Genomic DNA, 11,616 nt, shown 5'->3' on the forward strand with positions numbered 1-11,616 from the left:
GGTCCGCCATGTGACCCCCGCGGCACCGTCACCCGGGAGGCGCAAAGCGGCGCGTGTCATCGCCGCGCGACGGGCGGGCCCTTTCCCGGGGCACCACGGGAGCGGTAGGCTGAGGGCACCGCCCCGCAAGGCCTCACAGGAGGCGGCGGCGGCCTCCGGCACCCACCGCAGGAATGAAACCCACTGACGGCGACACCGTGGGGTAAGGGTTTAATGCGAGTTCCCCTGGCTGAAACGGTACATCCCGTGTGACAGGCTCCTAATTAATTCCAATCACTGTACTGAGCAGAGGAAAGACACAACAAAGTGAAAAAAAACCTGCTGAATAAATACATACACCTTTTCGACATCTCAACGATTGGCCTACGAAGTCCCTTCATTTGGTAACAGATGGTTCTGGATTTCACCTAACAAGATTTATTATTGTTTTACTTGTCAAACTGATTGTCCCTGCCTGGATTTTTCTCCCTTGGGCACGTGTGAGTGTGTGGCCTTGAAATAGACCTAAAAAGCGCACGGAAAGCACTGGAAAAAGGTCTACGTCACCTTCCTCAGGTCCATTCAAATTGTATAAAGTTCCCTGCCAGAATTCACACGTCTAAAGCTATTCCGCCTGCATTAATGCAACCCGTCCTAGATGAAGGGGCTCTACACCTGACAATTAGACAGTAGAAGCTGGAGACACAGGGAACTCAGAAGAGGATTTTTTTTCCTAAGGACAATCATGATGTGAATTTACTGCTTGTGAAACATGATAGTCTTGCAGACCCAGAGCGTAACGGTGTCTGATAAGCAGAGCAGGTGTCTCACAGGCAACGGCAGAAAAGGTTTCTCCCCCTTCCCTCTCTAACCATGGGTCTAGCTAGACAGATTTTTATACCCACCAGTTCACCACAATCTCTCAGCACTTTCCAACCACTCATTTCTATCAGCCTCGACCCCACTGGAGAAGTGTCTGCAGTGGAGTGTTTTGGTTTGGAATCGCAAATAATAGAAACGCTGACTAATGATTTCCTCTAAGTACCAGAGAACAGCTCTTTGATGGCCCATTCAAATTAGATGCAAAGAAAATTATCAAAACAATCTCTGAGAACTGGAATGAGGCCATCAAAGACCACTGGGACCTCTGGGTTGTTACCCAGAGATTGATTAGAGCTTTTGACAATCTTAACGTGGGATAGAACAGAGACAATTCAGCAGTGAAGCCCTCCTGACTGATCTAGGCATTCTCAGCCTTCCCTTTCTTAGATTTTATCTGTGCATACCAACATGGTCTGAATTTGTCTGGGTAGGCATGCTCCTTTTAGCTGCAGTAATAGAAGACAGGGAGGTTATCTTTTATCTCTTCAGTCTAATCCCAGAGGTAAAGTATCATTAGCAGACCTTCCTTTAGCTAATCAGAAGCACCTATATTGCCACTGCTGCTGCTTTGAACTTTGTGATATGCTTCCAAGGACTGCAAAGAGGTAAGGAATCAGATGATCTTCAGGCTCTTATTACTGAGTTTCATCTGGTATGACATTTAACAGTTATGACTCCTGGAGTCAGCTCCCCGACTGGTTTATATTTGGAATAGTATCCAGGAATTATTGTCTAATGTCCAGTCCCGTATACGTTGTGGATGAAAATGGGCTTCCAGCTACTTGGAGAGAGAGCTTGTGACTTGCCTCCAAAAAGCTGGATTTCCAGTCCAAGAAAGCATTTTTGTAAAGCCAACCAATCAGTGAAGGTTCAAGTAAATCGCATTTCCAAGAAACAGTGGATGAGGAGCAGAATCAAAAATGAAGGCACAAAATCTCCTTCCAAATTCTACAGCAATATTCCTAGATATTACCTGCAGTATCAGACAGGGAGATCTTCCAGTAGTGGAGTCTTAAAATATCATTAAAAATCAATATCCAAATAGCTTTGATCAATGCCTTAGAAACTCTCAGCAGCATTCCCTGTTTCCACTCAAAGTCAGCAGTGAGCAGGGCCAGGCTTCCTGTGAAGCATGGCTCTAGGGGTCAAGAAAGGACACTGCGATATAACGGGTTCCTTTGGTGGTTGGAAGACCTTCATGATAGTGGGTCAGGCGGCCTGGATGCATAAGGGTCCACCCTTTCCGTGGAGCTCGAATGGAGCAATTGTAGCGCAGGAACCGGCAGCCTCCTCCCTGATGGAAACAAAACAAGAGACACATCAGCTTCACATCAGAGACACAAAAGCACCTCAGGGAAAGGGTCTCTGCCTTCTCCTGGCAGCCCTTCTGAAAATGTGAGAAGGTGCTTGGGGAATCTCCTGTGTTCCGATGCATTCAAAAATCTTCTTTCTACCCTAGCCCAGTCATTAATTGCAATCCTTAGTGTGAAGAAGCCAGATATGGATAAGGAAAGGGTTTTCAGCTGCCTGGACTGCTCAAGAGGCTGTACTGCATTCTTGACACACTGGCAAACGCTTACCTCGTAGTCTATTCCAACTCGGTTCAAAGCAATGTTAATGGTAAAGGTGGAAGCGTCATGATGGGGCATTAAAGAGGGCTGCTCGTCGGGTTTGTAGCGAACTACAAAGGCTAGCTCAAACTGAGTCTGCAGGAGAGAAGAACAAAGTGCACATCTGTTACAGGGCTATAGCGTCCATCGCTCCTGAGCTTGCAGAGCAGGGTGTAATATTTAAATTGCATCCCACTGCTAAGAGAGAAAGGCAACAATAAGGCAGGAGAACGTCATTGGGAAATTGCGTATTTCCTGATGCATATACTTATGTCATACTCCAGGGTCAGTTCCTCCATACTGGGAAATAGTATGCATATTGCTAGAGGATTCTAGCAGTCTTTTCACAAAGTTGCAGCTGGAGAAGGTGCTGAGCTGACCACGAGTTTTGATGCTAAGGTATACATACCTTGGTATAGTATCCTGGGTACAGTTTCTCTGTGATGGGTGCAATATAGTCCAGAAGAAACTTATACCACTCTCTTTCAAAGCCAATTTGGTTCATGTGTATGTCAATAGTTGGGACGTTCTCATATCCTCCTTGTATTCTGCTGTCCTGAAACAGAATCATGAAAATACCCGTAAGGATGGGAACCTTGGACTTCAGGAATGAAAAGCGCTTGTTTCTGGTAACTACAAATAAATACAACGTTTATTTATCAGAATTTCCAGGATCGAAAAGCCTTTTCAAAGAATAATTAAAACCTAAGGTAAACAATATTACCATCAGAAGGGCTGAACACTGTACCTTCAGAGGACACTAAAGAGGACTCAGAAAAATTAATTCACATTTAAGAACAGGGGCAAAATCACAGAGTTCATCAGGAACAAAATTAGAGTACTGCCTCCAGTTTCCTGGTTTAACTGTGGGTTCTAATGCCTTCCTACAGGAGGCACTGCTGCCACCAAATATGCATGGACAACGGTGTGACCCAGAAATCAAAAAGCTCCTGCTTTTTCTTACCGTGTTGTCACCTGTGGACCACTGGCCATAATGTTCCATTTCTTCCACCAGCTCATCACAGGCAGTGTCAGTGAATATGGGGAACCAGTAAACATCTGGGCAGGGCTGCAGAAAGTAGACAGGTGAGAATAGCAGAAACAAGGACAGGTGCTCGAGACAAAAGGAATAAGACTAAACTGACTGTAGATTGAGTCAGTTTAAGTGGAAAGTAACTAAAATATTGAAGATAGAAATGTGTCTTCTGATTTATGTGCCCCACTTCCACTTAAGAGAGCTGGAGATGTACTTCTAGAATGATTTGGCTCTAAAAATACTTTCAAGGTCATGTTTCCTCTGGATTTGAAAGACTATGAGGTCGTGCTAAACTGCTTATTCCCAAGAATGACAATAGTGATGATACAAGCATTGTCCTGATGCTAATCTCCCATTCTGATGGATAAGAGCGATGTTTTCTTACCATTTCTACCAATTTCCCTTTCAGAGCTGCTGTGTAGTTTTCATGGATGTACTTTTCTCTCCAGTCCTGCAGTTTAAAGATAAGCAAACCAGTCATTTCTGTGCAGCCTGGTTAAAGAGGCAGTGAAAGGTCAGGCACTCATGCAGCAGTATCTCACAGGCTTTGAAGATCCAGATGTTATGAATCATATAAACACCCTCTCTTTAAATTCTGTGACTACGCTCCTCATCCTACCCGAGAGACATCGTTATTACGAAGCCTGGACCTTCCTCATTGGTGAAGCTAGTCATCAAATTTTCACGTGCCACATTGCTAAGCCTGCTGAGCATGCAGGTTATCTCACCTCAGGGTTGCTGAATATTTGCCAGAGGTCATTGTGGAGGTGAGTTGTCTGATAATTCTCCAGGGACAGTATGTGTCCAAATTGATGCCGATTTGTCAGGTACATAAAGACTCCCTGCAGGACAGAGGGAAACAATCAAGCTTTGTTTCCAGGCCTCACATTTCCGTATTACTGTGAAATACAAGCACTGGACAGTTCCCCAGTGATGATGGCTTTGCCCAAGCTGCTCATTTACTCATTCTTTCTCCTGTGGGCCTTCATTTTTATTTCCACCCAGGATACGAGGAACTTTGAAAGGTTATAGCCAGAGCCAGTAATTCTGTGCCTCTTGTCAGCCAGGGTTGGAAGCAGAGCAGCTGCTGTGAGATTAGGTTCTTCTTTCTTACCCTGTCAACCCCATTTAGAACAGCCCTGAATAGGCCCAAGAACAAAAATGTTACCCACATTTAGTGGTCCCTGGCTCTGTGTGGTTTCACAGCAAGATAGAAATCCCGTACTGTTCCAAGCCTGCACAGCACTGAGTAATGCCAAAGCTGAATGCCTTGAAACTACTTAATCTTGTCACCTCCACTCTGGCATGCAGTTCTCCCCTGCCAGCCTCTCTCTCCTTGACTGACCTGATTCCGAACGTTGTGGCAGAAAGCCATGTCAGCATCCAGCTTGCCACTGTGGAAGAGATCTCCCTGGTCAAGCTCCGATCGCAGAGCCTTGGCTTTAACCATGTAAACGCTGCTGATGTAGGGAACGTTCCAAAGCCCGCTGAAACACAGGGGTAGGAGAGTAAGACTTGAAATAGCACTAAGACAGAAACTGCTGGACTTGACAGGATGGCAGCAGCACTGCAGTATCAGCCAGGCTTGCCTAAATGAGCCAACTCAGAACAGTAGGGAGAAACGATACCAATAGGAATTGTCATTCCAGGAAAAATCACTTACATTGCCCAGAGCTTTTAAGCTGCACAAATGCTCGTCCACTGTGAAAGCAATTAATTGCTACTGTGTGTTTTTGCTAGGGACGTAATTAATGGCTTGAACCTCTTCCCAGAGAGATCAACATTTTTTTTTCCAGTGATTTAAAGAAACTGAACCAGCCAAAAGTGCATAAGCTGGTTTCCAGCATTTATTGCACATATAATGGCCTAAAAAAAAAAAAAGAAAAAAAAGAGGGCCCCTCAAGAATATGAATGAACCAACAATTATATTTTGTGAATCTTCCATTCAAGGATCACCTGGTATTTTATGAAGACTATCTGATAAAGATTAAACAGCACTTTACAGGATTTTAAGGATCACGCTAAGTATAATCCACAGGTGGGAAAACATGACATGAGTAAGATGATGTGATTTCAGCAGAGTCAGGACTCTTAAACCCTTACTCTGATCATAAGAAAATCTGCCCAAAGTATGTTATGGTCTCTGCTCAGGGGAGAACATAGAGCAGCTTCCAAATGGGAGTACAGACTTCTTTTCCTTTTCTATACACACAGACAGTTGTGCTCTCTGGTTCTTTGTCATCAGCTGGTTTGATGATAATGTGCTGCAGCAAGCTTTACATTTGAGGGATTATATCAGTAAGAAACACTCTTTGCATACTCACACCCTCCGCCTTTGAACAATATCCACATAATCTTCTGAGCGGGCATAGTATCCATCAGGGCTCAGCGCTCCCCAGAAATTTGACCACAACTTCTCATGACGGCTTACCAGTGGGGCAATCACCAGCCTGTGAGCACAAAAGAAAAAGGAATTGCAGGACAGGATGTTACAACAGGAAAAAAAGGAAAAGATTAACAAACCACAGGACCGGAAGAGTTAGATTCTCCCTCACCTACAGAGTTGCTGCTTCTGTTAACTCTGTTGGAATAAAATTCCACATAAGAAAGGGCAAATATGGTCACAATCTCCTGTCTAACTGCACCCTGCAGCAGGTCTCTTAGAACCCAATTTGTTCTTGCGACTATATAAAGACAAAACTAGGGATAATTTACATCCACTGCCTAAAATCCAGGGATTACAACTACAGTAAAAAAAGACCAAATAAGAGGTGTTTGTCTAACATTCCATCTCTGACACAGTTCTCTTAGTGCCTTACACATCTCGGTGATAAAAGAGCTCACTGTATTCCTCATGTGAAAGATGATCAGTAAGGATTGCTCAGACCAAAGAACTCACTTGTTCTGTTCAATCAGGATCCTTAGAGTCTCTGTGTTCTTCAGAACTATCTCAGCATCCAGGCTAAAGTAATAGTCACAGTCAGGATCCTTTCTGCACAAATCCCTATAGCCAGAGAACAAGAAAAGTCACATCAAAATCCTCCTAGAACAGACCAAGACAAGGGACAGAACACCAGGAATTCCCTCACCTTGTAGACTAAAGGTCTTCTTCTGGGTGCTCAGAAAAGTTCAGTTTAATGTAACAACTCAGAAGGCTAGCATAGTACGAGCACATCAGAGTCAGTATCCAATAGCACGCACTGAGACACAGCCAAAATCAACATTTAGCAAACTGTTTCCCCAGCACAAACTGAAGAGATTCCCATTTATGATTGGCCCAAATCCAGACCTGAGCTCCAACTCGCACCTCCTGATCACAGACAGGAAGATACTCTGCCACTAGCTCTTAGTTTTACTACTACACTCCTCCCCTTCAGAGATATAGGTGCATATTCTTTGTGATCTATGACTGGGCAATTAGACTGCTTGATGAGGGTGGAAGGTACAGGGCTATCCTTCTAACAGAGCAAAGGACCAGTGAGAACTTGGCTTCTGAAATTGGAGAAAGGGAGCTGGTATTGGGACTGATTTTTTTCCAATATATAATGGGCATGGAGAGTTAATGCCAGGAAAACTGAAAGAAGAGGGTGACTGAAAGAAGAGAAGCATCCACTTGATAGTGATGATACTCAGAAAAACTGGACTGCCTTAGTTTGGACACAGGCTGACTCTGCTAGTCATCATGTATGGCCTCTTCACTTACATGCCCAAGTTACGCGCCTCAGCATTCTCCACCTTGTCATCTGGTCCAATCACTTTGACGGCAAGGTATTCTTTGCCATGCTCTTTAACAAAAGAGTCCACCTGCATCAAGTGATGTTCCTCCTATGCCAAAGGAAAAACAAGGAAAAACAGATGAGATGTGCTCATCCCAGGCTGCTCAGCCTCGTATTCTTGAAAATGCCAAACCAGATGAGCAACAGTTCTTCCCACTTCCACATCTTTACAGCTGGGTGGAGCCACTGCAGGTAAGTACTGGGATTACAGAGCCTGGAAGTCTAGTCAAAGGTTGCAAAGGTGCCTACAATACGGGAGGAGGTATACATTTTCCCTGCATTTGCTAAGACCATCACAGGCCAACTTTACTTACATGGTTGTGAATGAAGAGCTGGATTCGTTGCTTTGGGTAATGAAGGTTACGAAGCCGCAAGAAAAACTGGGAGAGGAATGGGGTGGGCTGCTCGATGAAAATGCCAATCAGAATCACTGGCAATGCCTCATCCTACATTCAGTGAGAAAAGGAGAGAAGTGGTGGCTCAGGTACCACATCAGAAACATAAGATCCCATTGTAATTGTAAGGCTTGTCTTGAGAGCTTTGAATAGACATCAGCCTTACCTTAAACCCTGTGAGGCTTCGCAGACCTTCATCACACACAGTGCAGCCAGTCTCAAATGTCCATATTTGAGGAATGTAGTTTCCCAGGTAGTTCAACTGCAGCTACAAAAGGCAATTTGCCATGTTACGCATTACAGGGCAGGGGAGTTTCTTTGCATCTGCCCCCAGTGTAAGATCACGTTTCATCAGAACTTCATTTACCTTCTTCTTAGATGAAAGAATCTAAAAAGCATGACAGCCTGAGGATCTAATTACAAGCTGATCTTTGAAGCAGACCCATCTTGCTGCTATGGACCTGGGCCACTTATTGTTTCTCAAATGTAAATGTACACAGGGAAAGTTAGTATATGGCAAGGCAGTAACCTGACACACTTGAGCCTAAAGTGTCACTTTGCAACAAATACATATCCAATCTTTCCCTCAGGATGCCCACTTACCTTGGTGGGTCCATTTCCATGAATCACCACAGGCAGTGTGTCATATAACAAGTTTCTTGCTCTCACTCGTGAGTTTTCAAACTTCAGAACTACCTCATCTGGAAATGACATTGCCATCATGTTATCAGAGGAACGCTTTTATTAATAATTAGCAGCACAGTGCCTCATTTCTACTGAACAACTGCTGAAAGATGAAAGCATGGACGTGGATAACCATGCACAAGTACTTTAAGGGCTACAGACCATATCCAGAAAGGAGAAAAAGCATTCAGAATGATCCTGTGAGGCAACAGGAGGATGGCTGGGAAGTTGGACAGAGTGTAGCTTGCTGGGCTGACAAATACACCTTCTACTGGGAATTGGCAGAAGCCGCACTGAAACAGTCTTTCAACACTGGCATTGACAAATTGTGCTGTGAGGAACAGCTATTGATGGCCAGGGAGGACTCAGGCACTTCTCACCTAAGCATTCTATGCACCGGCTGTCTCTCTTTTTCACCCCAAACAAAAGTCCACCCTCCTGGCAGAGATCAGTCTCCTCAATACAACCACATAAAATCCTTTGGAAAACAGACTAGTACAGATCCAAGCTCCAGTCTATCATTGTTATAATGAGCACAGGAGCCAAAAACTACACTGCCGTTATCATTTTTCACCTGACTGGAATAGAGATGGAGTGGTGCAAGACTATAAACTGAAAACATTAGGCAGCAGTGTCAGGAGAGTAAGTGAATCACTTTTGCCAGGACCAGCAAAATCAATCAATCAGCAGGTCAGGTCAGAAGCCTGGTATGGTCAGTGAGTGCTCACAGGCAGTGACTGGCTGCATCTCACCTTCTGTGGCATTCCACACACAGTTCTGAAGCGGAAAGACAGGCAAACCCTAGGCAGGGTTATGTGTTATTACTTGCACTGAAGTCCCTCCCAATTTCAATCCCCAAGGCTAAAGCAATCCGACATGCTTGGAGATCAAAGTGGCAAGGAGGTGTAAGATGGAAAACCTGACCTGCATTCCCCAAAGTGAAGAGGGAATTGCAATGAGAACTTAGTTGGTCACAGTGGAATTGCAAATAAATCCCAGAACTCTGGCAGAGACTTTTTACTGAGGCTTATTCTGCAGGGACAGGAATTTCTGAAATTTAATCCCTTCAGCCACAACACAACTTTATTTCTGGTGTCAGCATGCAGTTGCATTCCAAGGAGAAATGAGCTTCCTTCTTCCATCTCACCTAATGCTCCATTTAGGTTTTGGAAGATCCGGCTTCTTTGGTCTAGACTGATGTTGATACTTTCCTTTAAAAGAATGAGATAAATAACCTTAATTAGAACACAAGTGGGCATCCATTCTTTACATGCGAGAGACCCTATGCTGAGTGAAGATCTATCACATTCCTATAATCATTTCCATACTCTCCAAGCTCTGAAGCCTTAAACAATCCCAGCTAATCCTCATTTTCACTTGAATCTGGGACAATTCGCCATTTTCTAAAACAATTTAAACAGATTAGGCAAAACCATGCAAATAAACATTTTAAAGCTGCTGTGGGTGTGCCAATAATAATACGCAGCATATTAATGAAGTACACTTGCAGCACAGTCATATAAAACCCATGTGCAATATGCAGGAATGCCAAGATAACAAAAACATCTGCTGTGAAGACAGTTTCTTGCCATCTATCCACAGGGCGAGCATTACCTCAAGTGTTGCCCCAGGTACCGGTGTCAAACCAGAACACAGTAAGGGTGCAAGGCCAGCTCATGCAGTCTTTGTTTTTATGCCCTGCTGCAAGTCACACTCTGGCTGGATTTTTGTCAGACTAAAATCCAGCTCCGACTTAACAAAGTTCAGTGTCCCTCCAGGCATCTATTAAGATTGATTACTGGAAAGGACAGCAGGGTGCTAACATCCGCTGTCTGAATGCCAAGTCAGTGGAATTACTCAGCCTTTGCATGGCATAGGGCCAGAACTGCAGATGAGAACATTAAAGGAACTGTTCATGTTAAAATATCATGGGCCATATTCAGATTTGGGGAAGGAAAAAAGTGCAGCTGTTCTGCATTTTTTACCAGCTCTGCTGGTAAAAAAGTGCAACTCCTCTAATCAGTCTGAAAGCAGTTTCCTATTTCTAATGCTTCCTCTTGACTTTACTGTTACAGTTTGACTTCTTAGTTCCCCTGTGTTTGTGGTGTCCCTCAGGGACAGACTGCACTGCGTAATGCAGAACTGGGCAGGGACAACGGAAGCAGAATCACCCTGTGGGCTGGATGATTCGGCCAGTGCACCACATGGTGCTGGAATGGCAATGATGCTTCCAGGGTCCATTCCAGGCTTCTGTATGATATTACGTGGCATGCTACATAGGCTGACACAGATTTTGTCAGCCAGGATCTGGGGGTGTTTGCTGAAGGCACTGGCAGCCTCTTTGTTCCAGCAGGGCTACCCACTGTGATGCCTACGGTCCCTGTCCTGTGGCACAACAGTGGCTACAAGGCTGTGAACCTTTGTCCCTTTTATCATCTCAAATCTGCTCAGGCCTCATCCACCCCTTTACCTACAATGTACTTTAGTGCTAGGTTGGATACTCTAAGTCAGCACTGCACTCTGCAGGGAGGATACACACTTAAAGTCTGGGTTTCACATGCCCTGGGAGGAGGCTGGTTAGTTCTGCCACACTCAATGGCTTTAAACATCAGCACGTACAGATACTGGTATGAGTTTCCAGTAAGACTTGTTTTAAGACATCTATCTTCCCATTGACATTTTAAGCTTAAAGATAAAAACTGCTAATAACAGAACAAGAGGGTAGTGGTTAAAATGCAAATTTTCAGAAGGAAAATGGGTAACTAGACATACTACTGGACTTTTTCATGTAAGGATGCCAGAGCAGTAATTAAAGGTCAATATGTATGTGATTAACTTCTTTTACTCTCAACAGGGATACTGCACAGAGGATTAACAGCAATGCTTCTCAGACAACTCCTCCTAATCCCAAAATCTAGCTACACTTACTCTTTTTTCTGGATCCAAGAAGACATTCGTGTAGAAGAGCTGGTCACTGTCATCGTCCTGTCCTTTCCACTCCTCCACAAGCTTCTTCAGGTTTGGAGCATAACCTATGAAGCCTGTGGGAATAAGTATGAAGAGGTGTTTCAACCCATACAACCAAAAAGGGAAGTACTCCTTGTCCTGGTTTCGGCAGGGATAGAGTTAATTTCCTTCCTAGTAGCTGGTACAGTGCTGTGTTTTGGATTTAGGATGAGAACAATGTTGATAACACACCGATGTTTTAGTTGCTGCTGAGCAGTGCTTACACTAGTCAAGGCCTTTTCAGCTTC

General features: G+C 44.3%; 1 protein-coding gene across 1 annotated transcript in view; it reads right to left on the reverse strand.

Moving 5' to 3' along the window:
- Positions 1 to 196: 196 nt before the first annotated feature.
- PLOD1 (procollagen-lysine,2-oxoglutarate 5-dioxygenase 1) overlaps positions 197 to 11,616 on the reverse strand; it is a 19,400-nt gene continuing 7,980 nt past the window's right edge. Inside the window, exons 5-19 of the mRNA XM_009289609.2 lie at positions 11,291 to 11,403; positions 9,510 to 9,573; positions 8,282 to 8,379; positions 7,845 to 7,946; positions 7,598 to 7,729; positions 7,211 to 7,332; positions 6,407 to 6,511; positions 5,832 to 5,957; positions 4,853 to 4,994; positions 4,236 to 4,349; positions 3,893 to 3,958; positions 3,436 to 3,540; positions 2,881 to 3,027; positions 2,442 to 2,567; positions 197 to 2,155 (exon numbers count right to left, since the gene is read on the reverse strand). Of these exons, the coding sequence (XP_009287884.1) occupies positions 2,000 to 2,155; positions 2,442 to 2,567; positions 2,881 to 3,027; positions 3,436 to 3,540; positions 3,893 to 3,958; positions 4,236 to 4,349; positions 4,853 to 4,994; positions 5,832 to 5,957; positions 6,407 to 6,511; positions 7,211 to 7,332; positions 7,598 to 7,729; positions 7,845 to 7,946; positions 8,282 to 8,379; positions 9,510 to 9,573; positions 11,291 to 11,403 (1,718 nt within the window). The 3' untranslated portion in view covers positions 197 to 1,999. The remainder of the gene's footprint in view (positions 2,156 to 2,441; positions 2,568 to 2,880; positions 3,028 to 3,435; positions 3,541 to 3,892; positions 3,959 to 4,235; positions 4,350 to 4,852; positions 4,995 to 5,831; positions 5,958 to 6,406; positions 6,512 to 7,210; positions 7,333 to 7,597; positions 7,730 to 7,844; positions 7,947 to 8,281; positions 8,380 to 9,509; positions 9,574 to 11,290; positions 11,404 to 11,616) is intronic.

Source organism: Aptenodytes forsteri, unplaced genomic scaffold, assembly GCF_000699145.1.
Source record: "Aptenodytes forsteri isolate BGI_AS27 unplaced genomic scaffold, ASM69914v1 Scaffold61, whole genome shotgun sequence".
Lineage (NCBI taxonomy): Eukaryota > Metazoa > Chordata > Aves > Sphenisciformes > Spheniscidae > Aptenodytes > Aptenodytes forsteri.